Source organism: Mus pahari, chromosome 5 (assembly GCF_900095145.1).
Source record: "Mus pahari chromosome 5, PAHARI_EIJ_v1.1, whole genome shotgun sequence".
Lineage (NCBI taxonomy): Eukaryota > Metazoa > Chordata > Mammalia > Rodentia > Muridae > Mus > Mus pahari.
The window spans coordinates 129,193,899-129,207,717 of NC_034594.1; the positions used below are offsets into that span (position 1 = coordinate 129,193,899).

Consider the following 13,819-nt stretch of genomic DNA (forward strand, 5'->3'; position numbering starts at 1 on the left):
GCTGTGTAAGACCAAAGTCCCAGTGTTCAAGGAGGTAAGTTTAAGAAAAGCCTCAAGCTGAATGGAATGAAGGGAGTGGAGCTCTCTTAGGCAAGCCCTACCCAGCCACCATGGAACTGAGAAGGCCCTAGGATCTCCTAGGCTTAAAAGAACGAAGGAAAGTGTACGCCAAGGTAAATCAAGGAGGAGCTATTAAGCAGGAGGACCTGGCAGCTTCGGCCATGTGGTTCTGCATTTAGAGTCGGGATGCTGTGGCCAGGTTTGTAGCAGGAGAATTCTTGCCTGGAGAGGTCATTGTGTGTCAAAGTACTTTTTGTCTTGTTAAATATAGATCACAAACGATTAGTTTTTCAATTTTCATTTATCAGTCATGATATGTACAAGAAAAACACTCACAGAAACATATACACAAAATGTTTTAAAGTACTTCATTAAAACAAAGGTGAACAAAACCATTCAGAATGATGTAAAATCATGAACAAAAATAAGAACTAACATAAATTATCAATACTTACACGTCAAAATGGTCAGTTAGCAAAACAAAGCTAGCACCTGGACACCCAGAAAGGCCAAGGGACCCCTCCCCAACCATTACTTCACTCCATCTCTCTCTGCCTCTTGTCCCTCAAACTTCCCTCCTTTCACACTGGGGTACCAGTGCAGGAGGCTCCTGGACGTGGCTAACCGCGCCGCAGCTCCCAAGACAGCCGTGGCTGTACTTCGTGGGATGTAGAGCTTCTGAGAAATCTGGTGCTGGGGGGACAAAATGAAAGAGAGCTGGTCTATGGCTCCCTGACTCTTGGTCTTGGCCTCCACTTCAGCACAGCTATTAGAAACATCTTCTTTCTTTATGCTCCCTGGAGAGCTTTCCACTAAAAAAGAGAAAAAACAAAAAGAGTCCATTCAAGAAGTTCTCCAACTCACTGCCTGCCTCTCCCAGTCTAGTTCTTACCAACATGTGCTATGGCCTTTTCTGACTCAAGGCAATCACCAGCCAGAGTGGGTGCTACGCAGAAAACAGTCATGCATAGGAAAGACTCGAACTTGGGGATCTCACATTAGCGTGAAAATGAACAGTTGGAGGCTGAGGGCCGAGAGGGGAGCCCATAAACACCCTTATTTCTTTCCAGTACACAGGAAAGTGATACTCCACAGGTATCCTCTATTGCCAAGTGGTTCTAATTCTGAGTCTGTGCCAGGGTCACTGTAAAGTTGTCAAGGACCACCTGTTAACAAGATGTTCTCATTGACGTATGTAAGAAGTAACCATGGGAACAAAGTGAAATCTGGAACTCTAACACTCCAGATCTAGCAATCACGGTGCGGATGGTAGACACTCTTACATGGACAGGCTAGACAGTGCTAGTGCCTTCCCACTGAAGACCTTATTTTGCCTGAGAAACTCTGTAGGAGCCTGGTATATAAAACAGGCATATAAATTAAATGTTTACTGGTTATTTTACTGTTATTAAAGATACAATCAAATCTGCATACTAATATGATGGATGTATTTTTTTACACAAAAGGATTGAATCTCAGCTGAGTATTTGATACTACAAGGACAAAGAATATCTTCAATGTACTTTTATCAGTATTTTCATTTTATTATCCACACTGAACACTGTTTCACTAAAGTGTATTATAAAATTACAAGAATTATGTTTTAGATCATTTCAGAAATTGCTGAAAATTCTACTCTAAAGGTAAAATTCATTCTATTTTTTAAAAATGAAATTCATCAATAACTCAAATATTTGAATGCAATTCAGTCCAAAGAGACATAATTTGATACTTAGATGGTAACAAAGGACAACTGGAAAATAGACAACTGGAAAATAGGAAATTTAAGTCTTTCAAACCTTTGTTTTCTATAACTGAACCATTTTGTTGTATTGGGCTTTTTTTGTTTGAATACAGGGTATCACATCGTAAGTTCTACCCTCTGGAACCCATTCTGTAGAGCCTCTGGTCCTCCTGCCCACATCTAAGTGCTGAGACCATGGGTTCCTGAGGTTACAGAGTGCTTGGGCTGCGGGCGTGCTGGCAAGCGCTCTATTAACTGAGTGCCATCCAGCTCCTAGCCCCCACCTTTTTTGGGAAACCATGATGTTTCTATAGGAGCAGACTTGGCTTTATTCCACAAAGTCCTGCTTCAGTGGGGCATACTGAGATACACCTAAAATCTCAGCCCTTGGGAGAGTAAGGAGGTTAGCAACTTCCAGGCCAGTCTCAACCATGTAGCAAGGCTCAGTCCAGCATGGGCCACAGAGCAAGGGGAAACCAAAAACCAACCAAGCAACCTACTTTAAGTTTCAGGTGAATTTAAATCTGTGCAGCAGTATAGTCGGTTTGACATCCTGACAGTCAACCACTGCAAGCAACTGATAGATGGGCACTGCTATCTTCGAAACAGAAATTCAATAACTTTAGAGAAAAATAAGTACAATCCCTTTTATCTTTGTGTATGTTAAGCACATAATACATGATCTATTTTCCCTGATACTTGTGATAAGTTTTGTCACAGGAGATTTGACAGAGTGTTCTAAAAAGTAATATTCTGGCCATAAAATTTGAGTAGTGCCCACTTGAGAGAAGTATAATACAATGGCTACATAGCTGCATAGAGAACTGTGGTATAGATCAGGAGTCATGTTTACTCCCCATCTGCCTTGCATGGTTAGAAACTGGACAAACTTCTGGAACCTGGGCTGTGGGAGGGCAGCTCCTAAGGAAATGCTAGAAGTGTGAGAAACTAATGCTGAGAAATGCAACTACTGCCTCCCGCCCCTAAAGACAGACAGAAGGAAGTTATTATCCAGACAACATAAAAACCAGTGTCTGATAGCCAAGGATGCACAGTCTTAAAGGGGTGTGGTTCTGATGCTTTGATTTAATCAGGAATCTGTGTGTCCAGACACTCAAGGTCTTTGTCCCCAGTTGTTTTTTTGATTATCAATAAAGATGCCAGCAGCCAATGGTTGGGCCTGGAGTAGGCTACCTACAGTTGTGTGGGCAGGTCACAGGGAGGAACGGGGAGGGGGTGCAGGGGAGAGATTGCCATACATGGGGGAGAGAGACATAATAGACTCAGAGATTCAGAGATCATCCAGAATGTAGGTGGAAAGGGAAAACAGCCCATGGGAGGGCAAGCCAGAAATATCTTAGGCAGCACAGACCAATGGGCATCACAGAAGGCAACTGGGCAGCAAAGTTAAAGGTGGATCTGGAAGCTGTTTAGCCAGGAGTACTGGAGGGAAGGGCACACTAGCTGCAGAAGGTTTACAAGTGCCACTGAGCCAGCAAGGCATGTTAAAGATAAGCTTGTGTGTGTGTGTGTGTGTGTGTGTGTGTGTGTGTGTGTGTGTGTGTGTGTTTCATCTGCAGGTCCAAAGAGACCCTGGGTGGGTGGCTGGTAGTGCGGTCCGCCCAGAGCATAAAATGGGGTAGATAAAACTACACACAAAAAGTCTGACTTGGAATCAAGAGACAATAACCAAGAAATCAAGACAGGACACAGACAGTGATTTTCAGAAAGAATCACAAAATACATACATCAAGTCAGGTGCTGGGACACTATCTAGTAAAGAGGAAAAGAGAAACAACTGAAAAACAAAAGACCCCAAATGAAACTAGAGATAAAGAACGGAGGAGCGTCTGAGATCCGAGTATACCCAGGACACACACCGCCCACAGCGAGCAAACAACGATCAAGTCAACAGCAGTGTCATGACAGTGGCCCAGTGTGTGTGTGATCAGAGTCTTTAAAAAGGAGGACCAACAGGAAAATATTCTCAGCTTTGTGGTTCTACAGTTTCATTTAACTTTTGTTTACAACTGTTTTTGTACTGTAGCACAAGTCATATGACCATAAAATTGAACTGTGTGTATTTGCCAGGGACAAACTCAAAGGTCTAATGAGTGCCATACAGACTACCACACAGCTGCACACCAGGCCTGTTTTGACTCTTTACGGAAAAAAACTTGGGGGCCCTCATTTAAATCTGGAAGTAAAGGGTACTAGAAAAGATAAGCAGATAAAAAATAAGAAAGCATTTTGGTTTGCTTAAGTATCTTTAAAGAACTGAATAGAAGAGAAAAATAAGAATGGATTATGGGTATATAACATAAGTAAAATCTGTAACAGGCTAAGAGGACACATTGGCAAACAAATACAGAGAAGATGGCTAATGTGGGAAACAGAAAGATCCAAGTTCAAGTTAGGATGGCCTTTCACATTCCACTAGATTAGCAAACAAAACAAAACAAAACATTTGAAATAGCACCTGGTGGAGTATTTGCAAATCTCACACCTCACTGGCGGGCACTTGAACAATCCATCTGCTTTGGAACACATTTTGGTAGTTTAAAAAGTTACACATGCAGTGAACATATGCCCTAGCAAAGTCACTTCTAAATAAATAGCCAACAGAAACAAAACTCGACAATGATGATGATAAAGCAAAGGTGCCAGACATGAAAACTACCTACTATGTAACAGGCACAGTGACATGCCAGAGGCCAGCAAGCTGATGTCGGGACTAACTGCAAAGGGGTACAGGAAACTGTCTGGCCAATGGAAACACTGACTGAATACATTCACCAAAACTCAAAGAACCATGTACGTGAAACTATATAAATGTAAAGCCCTGCAAAGGCTGAAAGAAAGCGGCAAACCTGAGCTCAAACCAAGATGATCTTGGAGGGAGTGGCAGCACCAGCCATCTTTCAAGGTTATGTTCTCAAAGTGATGAAGGTTTTAGCAACAGGACAAACTTCCTACTTGTCAACTGAGCATGCATAAGGACGCACAAACCTACCAGAGCTGGAGTAGTTTTCTGGAGAGTTGCCCATTGTAGGGGTTGAACTGGGTGCTGTCAAGTCTGCCTGTCCCGAATGAGTCTGAATGCTGGCAGGTTCAGCCTGGCTCCCCTCTGCTGACTGCTGAGACTTGATTAGAGAGATGTAGAACTCTTCCAGTTTGGGCAGTGTGGAAGAATCCAAAGGATACTGTAAATCTGGCTGCTGCAGAACGGGAGAAACAGGGCGAAGGCACAGGAAGTGACACACCCTTTATGCTTCCTTATTTAGATTACAGTTAAAAAGTAAAACTCTAGGAAAAGCACTCTTCTATGTTTTAATGAGTATCAAAATTCAACCTAAGAGGTCTTTATTGATAGTTCTATGAACAAGTATGGTACTGAGGGCTACCCTTCTTCCTGCCATTGACCAGTGTTAAATATGACAACACAGGACCCTTATCATCTGGTGTTAAGTAACATCAACATGGCTAATGTGAACACAGACGAACTGAAGCACTCAAATTGCTAGCAAAAAATGCCAACAGATTTCTCAAAATGTTAAACACAGAGTTATTACATATTTATCAGATTATCTGTCTAAGATACACAAAAACCTCAGCAAAGACTAAAAGGGCAGGACAGAGCTCTACAGACAGACAGCCTAGAGATTATGCCATATATTAGGAGAAAAAAGCAGCATCACATACTCCAAAGGAAGACCAGGATTCCAAAAGTAACTGGGTAAGATGATGTGCACCAACGTTAGCAGCTAAGCGCAGGAAAGGAAGGAGCCATGCTTTCTCAGTACCACCGACAAAAGCCTGGATACTTCCTTGTCAATAGTGTGAATCTCTGGAATCTGCAATGCACACGTCCCAGAATGGGATGCAGGGAGCCTGCAGGCTCAGGCAGAAGACTACAGAGCTCTGGACTGAACTTTTGGTGCCACCCTAAGCTTACTGTTTTCCAACACTCGGTCATATATGCTGTGGTCTTTCCCTCTATTAGGGTGCTTTTCCTTCAGTAGCTGTAAGTATAAGACCTCTGTTAATCAAGCTGGAATGGCTTCTAAAGCAGTAAGATGCATAAAATTGAACAAATCGCATATGTATGTTATACATAGTTTGCTAGTAGTGACCTCATGACCTAATTACATCATACATCCTAGTCCCCAGTATTCTAGTGCTGCTGTGCCAGACACCACACCCGACACATGATGCTTTGAGAGGAAACCACATGCAATCCACAGCAACAGAGCACTGTTCCTTCTACAAACAGATAATGCTGATCAAACTCCTGCATCTAATTTTCCCTCATCTACCTTGTCCACAACAGTAGGCAATGTTTTCAAAGATCTGTTGAAGAGACTATATATTCTCCTAACATATTATTTATTTTAATAACTATCCTTCCACGATAGAAAGTACAGTCATGATTTTCCTTGTAGCGTGTCTATAAATGACCTCTACGGGAACCCTGAATTACAGGTCTGACTATATATACCCCTAATTATCAACCACTCAGAAACACTTCAGAGCTGCTGCTCTTTAATATTCAGGCCTATTTTTCAAATTGATACAATTTCTTAAAAACAAATGAAAATGAAGACTTTTCCCAGTATACATGGTTCCTAGCATATGGGTTTATCAATAATATTGCCATCACTGCTACCATTGCTGCGACTTTTATAACCCAGTGTGTGCTTACTATCTGCCAAGCACACCCTTATGGGACACTTTAACTGCTGTGGGGCTGGGGTAAGAAAGGCCCCAGGGTTGGCCAAGTGCAGGCTTGATCCCCAGGTGGTGAGCTGTCCTGGAAGAATTAAGTGTGGCCTTGTGGAAAGGGGGTGTGTCACTAGTCATGGGCTTTGTATTTCCAAAGCCCACACCAGGCCCAGCGTGTGTCTCTGGCTATAGCCCTCTCTGCTGCTTCTCCAGCACCATGCCTACCTGTGTGCCGCCATGCTCCCTGCCATGAAGAGAAGTACTGACACTCTGAAACTGTAAGCCAGGTCCCAGTCACATGCTTTCTCTTCTAAGAGCTGACTCAGAGCAACAGAACAGTGAGGAAGACAAATGCTTAGTATAAACCTTTGGCAACCTAATCTATGTCTCTGTTTCTTCATTTGAAATGGCGGTAACAGTACTTCTTAAGAAAGATGAAATGGATGGACAAGAATGTACACGAAGGCTTACAGCAGTGGCAGTAAACAGTAAGTTCTTAGGCACTGAGCAGTAAACAGTAAGTGTTTAAGCACTGTGAGCAGTAAACAGTAAGTGTTTAAGCACTGTGAGCAGTGTTATCTTTTTTACTGGTAAAAGAGATTACAGAGATATTAAACCCCAAGATCGAGGCTTAGATATCTCGAGGTAGAGACTGAGCTCCTAACTACCATGAAATTCACAACTCCTCACAGATTAGCAACAGGGAAATCAACTGTCATTAATTGAAAAGGCCCAGAATATGGTTACTAAAAGCCCAAGGAGACTCAGATATAGATGGTTTACAAATCCTGGTTCCTTGATGGGAAGATTCAAGCTATAAAAATGTTAGTAAGACTTCCGGTTCTAGCCATGGTACTCTTCAACTTTGCTGCATTGTAAGCACTGGACAAATTAGATTTTTACAGTATTTGAAGGTTCGAGGGAACAAGCAGTCAGGAAAATTTTCATAAAATGAAGTAGGTTCCATAGTCATACCTTAGCATTTTTGCAGTCTCCAGTCAGGAATGGAGTTGAGATCCTAACTGCAAACTTATTGGCTAAAGGGGAGATCAGACACTACATCTGGGCCCTGACAGACAATACCCAGAGGAAGGGACTAGAGAACGGTCCAGCATCTGGCACGTCCAAGGCTGCCAATTCATCAAGTGAGCGGCTATAAAACCGGAGAACAGCAGCAGGCAGGCTGAAAGGCAGGCAGACAGTAAAGTCTGAGCCTTGCTCGCCAAGGTGGGAAACAAATGCAACAGGCTCTCAATTCAGTCGGAGGTCTTAGGAGTGAAGCCAGAGGACTGTGGAGCAAGAATGAATGTGAGCTAAAACCCGACAGCCTTGACTGAAGAACCGCTGAGATCAGATGGGCCCATGGGTATGTCTGTGGGTGGCTGCCTTGATTAACTGATGCAGAAGGGCATACATTAACCACAATTTCTAAGAATCAAAGTGATAAATCATGAACTGATTATAATAATTTGAACTGGGCTCTACCTGTTGAATTTGGGTTGTGTTGGTAATTTTTTCTTGAGCAATGGGCCCTTCTGGAGTGTGAATTCCTCCTTTCACGTCATTTGCAAGGCCTAAAGGCTGCCAGGAATCATCCCATATATCTTCAGATGTAGAAAAACACCAGTCCTACAAAGAAAAGATTGCAACAGGAAATCACAACTCAATGCCACAAGATCTCAAAGCAAGGTAAGGTGAAAGCAAAGGGGCAGTGTGCTGTAAACAGAGAGGGGTGTGGACGTGCAACAGGACAAAGCAGCAAGAGGGGTGTGCTGACTTCTATCAGAGTGTCATCTTTCCTAAAGTCTGCAGTAAACACCTTCAACTTTTGGGCCTTGTGAACGACACCATCTCCTAGTGAGACGGTTCCTGAGCACCTTAGTGCTGACCCACTGAAAAACCACAGATCCTTTGGAATTATGACCTGACAAATCCCTCTGAAGTCCAGCACTTACAACTTTCTAGAAGCCTGGACTACCGGGTTTAAATTTCATTTGTCAGTAGTTGATCTGCTGTTTGTTATCACAAGACTCTAACCTTTTGTGTCATTTCTCCACATGTCTGATAGTGTTCCTTCGCAACAAGGTTTGAAGTAAACAGCTGGGAGGCAGGACTCCCTGCCTTCCCCATGTTGGCCTGTAGAGGGAGCCAGTTCTCATCCCAAACATCATCACCTATGGTCACAGACTCCAGGCATGGCATTCCAGTAGGGACCTCATCCTGAAATATACCACAGGACACACAAGTTCTGTTATTTTCATTTCCCAACATAAACACATTTTTAAAACTTAAATGCACAATTTTTTTCCTGGATCTTAGTGAATACAAGTTTAATACACAATTTATTACATTTCGCTCCCTGATTTGCCAAAGAAATAAAGGCAAAGACATTTCTGAGCAAGCCTGTGAGAGAGAGAGACTGGGAGAGGAGGCAATGCCATCTATTCTCTGGGTATAGAAAAGCCTCCGTAACCGACTAAGGGGTCCTGAGTGTACAGTGGGGAGAACTGAGAGGCCACCACATATACATAACATGTAAGCTCAGGAGCTTTTAAGAGTGAAAGCAGAATCAAAGTTCTTAGGCTAAGAGAGCAGAAGGCAGATGGAAACATGAGCATGAGATCAAAGTCGGCGCAGAAGCAACTGCATCTCCAGCTAGCCTGCCCTGCACGGAGGACTCAGACAACCGCTCTCTTCATCAGCTAGAGCGACTTTTGGAAAGTTAACCATGTGGAAGAAAGAGGAAGAAAGAAGGGTTTGTGTTAGTCAGCTTCCCATTACTCAGACCAAATTTCTAAGAGAATTCAAAAGGAAGAAAACTTCATCTTGACTCATTTCAGAGTTTTAGTCGACAGTCAATTGCTGCTACAGATGCGGCCCTGAGGAGACAGGTTATCACACCAGTGAAGCATGTAACAGAGGAAACTGTTCACTTCCAGTGGAAGAAAGTTGTGTGGGAAGGGTTGGAGCGATGGCTCAGAGGTTAAAAGCACTGACTGCTCTTCCAAAGGTCCTGAGTTCAAATCCCAGCAACCACATGGTGGCTCACAAGCATCCTTAATGAAATCTGATGCCCTCTTCTGGGGTGTCTGAAGACAGCTACAGTGTACTTACATATAATAAACAAATAAACAAACAAAGACATGTAATAAACAAATAAACAAACAAAGACAGTCTCCTGAGGCTTCTACTAACTCACAATAATACCACATGTGAGCAACCAAACTTTTTTTAGTACGTGGCCTTTGAGGGACATTTTAGATCCAAATCTCCCGTTTATATCATGCAAAACCACATCTAGTCTGCCTTCAAGAGTCCCCAAAGCCTTAACTGTTCTCACGCTGCCCAAAAATACAAGTCAAAAAAACTCCTTTGTGGTAACCAGGATCCAGGAGTGGGTAAGGGAGGCAGAACAGACTCCAGAGACCAGCACTAAGGTGCTGATCTACCTTACTGCACAGCAGCAAGCGTGTTTTATACAGCCTTTGAACCAATGGGAACTGACAGAAGCTCTGGAGTAGCCAACTTCCCCACTGTCACTATGGGGAGGTGCCAGACTGCCAGCACTTGAGGGGACTTCTGTAAAGATGGGGGGTGGGGGGGACAGCCACTGCCCCATGCCGGGCTCATTCTAAGGTTCCACTAGTTTGCTAGGCTCCTCTATTTTGTGTTACACGGTATGCCAGCAGACATGGGCACTCAGTATGGAAGCCACCCAGGGGCTGCAGCACCCACATCTTGAAAATTCTCAGCTGTGAACCCTGCCAAAAAAAAAAATGTGAAGTTAGGGATCCAGGGACAGATGCATCTCTGTGAGTTCCAGGGTAGCCGGAAGTATACAGTAAGATCCTGTCTCAAAAAGCAAAAACCAACCAAACAAAAAAACATACACAGGGGTAAACCCTCTAAGAAATAGGAGACTACCAAGAAAGGAGTGGACCGAAACAGTAGCAAAACCAACCGAGCCAGCAGCAAGCTCTGTATGCAGGGGCACGGTGGTGAGAAAGGGCTCTGCTGACCCCGTCCCACGTTAGTCATTAGGGGAATGTATTTTAAAAGCATTCTGTGATGTTACTATATGTTTCTCAGAGGAGCTCAAACAAAAATCCCCAGCTATTAATAGCAAGTACTGGAAAGGACATACAACACTTGGAACACATACACTACTGGTGGGAACGTGAAATTGTATAGCTCCTCTGGAGAGCAGTTTGCCACCAGAACCCACCAGTCCTACTTCTGGACATTTTCTCTGTATAAATGAAACTTAGGCACACACACACAATGTGCACACACACACCAAAAACCAAAACAACAACAGAAAAAAACCAACAAACCAGCAAAAAATTGTGTATGAACACTTATAGTAACTCTATTCATAATTACTTAAAACTGGAAACAATTCAAAAACCTTGGTTGGGGATGGATATGCAAACTGTAGTAAAGCTAGTGCAATCAAATACTACTCAGAACACACAGCTTTCAACTATCAATAACTCGGGTACATGTGAAGTACTCACAGGTATCAGGCTGCATTAAAAGGCCACTCTTAAAGCTCTCTTATATACTAGTCTTGAAAGGGACCAATCAGAGTAACAAAACTCTATAAGGTGAGAAACTGTGAATAAAACCAGGGAGGCACAAGGGCTATTCCAGGTGCTGGAGCTATTCTGCATCCTGACTGTTGTGTTGAATACATAAAGCTATATGTGTATTAAAACTGACAGAAAGTACTCCAAAATAGTCAATGTTACTGTAGTTAATTAAAAAAAAAATCAACATAAAATTCATGCCAACATGCATAAGACCCAAAAAAACTCAAACAAGACAATACTGTTAGCACGGAAGAGGGAACGTGGGCACAAATTCCACCTCTACCCAGAAGCTATCTCAACTGAGAGCTATACGAGAGGGAGATCTTTTCTTCAGTGAGGCCGGCCACAGGCTCAGGAGCAGCTGGCCAACTCAAATTGAACTCCATTTTCTTTTAGGGGAGAAAAGGGCCATGAAGTTGTTTGGATGGGGGGGGGGAATCTGGGCGGAGTCAGGGGAGGAGAAAGAATACATTAAAAATGTATGTTATCAAAGTTTCAAAGAATAAACACAAAGATTACTTAAAAGTATACATGAAAAGTGTCCTAGTGAACTACTGGCTCAGCAGAAAATAGCATTAATACTGAATGGTCTAATGAAGTTCAATATAGTGTACTAAGGTGGGGGAGGGGAATGAACTTAAGGTTATGTGTGGTGAAGATGAAAATTTTCTTCTATTCCAAGAAATCCAAAGATACTTAAACTTGAAAATTAGGAAAAAATAAATATATTATTTAATGTAATAATTAAGAGGGAAATTTCAAACAGCTAAAGGAGATGACTTAGAAAATGGTTGTTTTAGAAGACAGAGTCACAAGGGAGTCTAAGTTATGTGCATATAATCACTTGATTAAAATAGGTTCTTCCAAAAATAAAAATATATTTCCTGATGAGTTTCCTAATATTGCTTCTCAAGACCTCTATGCTGCCACTCTGACTCAATCTTGGGATAGTAACCTACACATCTGGTCCCTGCAGTGCTTTTCTTTCCTGGGATTGGCCCTGTCCCATCGCTGTGGTCTTGGCGACTGTTGAGGAGGTCATCTGTAATTCAGTGTCATAGAGTAGTGCTCACAGACGAAAGCAGCGGAGCCTGCAGACTACTGATTTCCAGGTGCTGCCATTTATGAATTTACTGAACTGAAAGCTCACCTCTGCCTCTTACCTCATTTTCTTCCTTCGGATCCCTGGGCTGCAGGATGGACCACTGTGGGTCCTCTTCACAGCTCTTATGTGTTTCCAATGAACTCAATTTAGAATCCTTTAATAATTCCTTGGGCGCAGACTTAAGGTAACTTATACACTTTTCATCATTAATATCTTGCTAGTAGATATAAAAGAAAAATCAATCATTTTCTACATTAATGATGTTTCCAGAATCTGCATTCCTATAAACTTTGGTGGAAATTTTACTCTATAGTTCATACATGCACATAGGTGTTCGTTCTCCCCTCCCCCCCCCGCTCTAATTTTACCCACTTTCCTAAGTCTTCCCATTCTTTTCAACTATATCAGAAAACCACCACTGTTGGGCACACATTATCAAGTGTCTATAAGATACCCTGTAGCTACAAAAGAACCCAAAGGTTCCAGACCCAAAGAACTCAAACTCCAGGCGACACACGGTCAGGTAAAGGCAGTGCAGTCTCCCCAGTGCGGCCATCATAGAGATGTGGCGTGCAGATGACAGGAAGGAGGCTGTGGGAGAGGACACAGTGAGGATGCTGCATGCACAAGTTAGTCAGGACACTCAAATGCAGCAGCACTGGGCAAGTGGCCGGTCACAATGGGTGTGCATGTGCATAGCACATAGAGCTTGGCTGAACCAAAATACAAACCAAATCAGGAGAGGTCACATGCTTTTTTCTTTTGCATAAAAGATGGTATTTCATTTCTAGAACCAAACTATGATTATTTGTAAATAGCAAGAGATAATAAGATATTCTAAAAAGGTTAATGAATTAAATTTATTATTCAAGAATGATGAAATATAATTCTTCCAATGCAGTAATAATGATTAAGAAAGACTGAGGTTTGTTATAGACCAAACAAACTCAATTAAAAACAATTCTAGGGGGCTGGAGAGATGATCAGTGGTTAAAGGCACTTGCTGCTCTTACAGAGGACTCAAGTTTGATCCCCAACATCCACAAGGTGGCTCACAACCATCCACATCTCTGCTTCCCAGGGATCCAATGCTCTCTTGCCTTCAATGGGCACAAGACGCACTGTGGTACATTACTTACATGTAGGCAAAATATTCATAAAATAAGTAAATGTGTCATTTAAAAATTGTAATGATTTTTATTTTATGTGTATGAATTGTTTGATTGTATGTGTACCACATGTGTGCATTTTCCCCATGGAGCCAGAAGAGAGAATTGGATCCCCTGAAACTAAAGTTACAGGCAGTTTTGAGCCACCAGGTGGGTGCTGGGAACCAACGCAGGTCCTTCCCAAAAGCAGCAAGTGGCCTTAACCATTTATCCGGTCCCAAGCCAAGCTACTTCTTTTTGCAATGCAGCAGGAGCCATCCATATTTTTGTGTGTCTGAGACAAAGTTTTGCTATGTAGCTAGGCAGGTCTCACTCACACTTGTGATCTTCTTGCTTAGGGCTCCTGTGTGCAGGCCTTGGAGGTGGGTGCAGGCCTTGGAGGTGGGTGCTGGCCTTGGAGGTGGGTGCTGGCCTTGGAGGTGGGTGC

At 42.7% G+C, this 13,819-nt stretch overlaps 1 protein-coding gene across 1 annotated transcript in view; it reads right to left on the minus strand.

The window, feature by feature from the left end:
- Positions 1-531: 531 nt before the first annotated feature.
- Positions 532-13,819, minus strand: part of Tdrd5 (tudor domain containing 5) — a 49,357-nt gene continuing 36,069 nt past the window's right edge. The window contains exons 14-18 of the mRNA XM_021198828.2: positions 12,282-12,440; positions 8,564-8,746; positions 8,012-8,155; positions 4,818-5,022; positions 532-872 (exon numbers count right to left, since the gene is read on the minus strand). Of these exons, the coding sequence (XP_021054487.1) occupies positions 592-872; positions 4,818-5,022; positions 8,012-8,155; positions 8,564-8,746; positions 12,282-12,440 (972 nt within the window). The 3' untranslated portion in view covers positions 532-591. The remainder of the gene's footprint in view (positions 873-4,817; positions 5,023-8,011; positions 8,156-8,563; positions 8,747-12,281; positions 12,441-13,819) is intronic.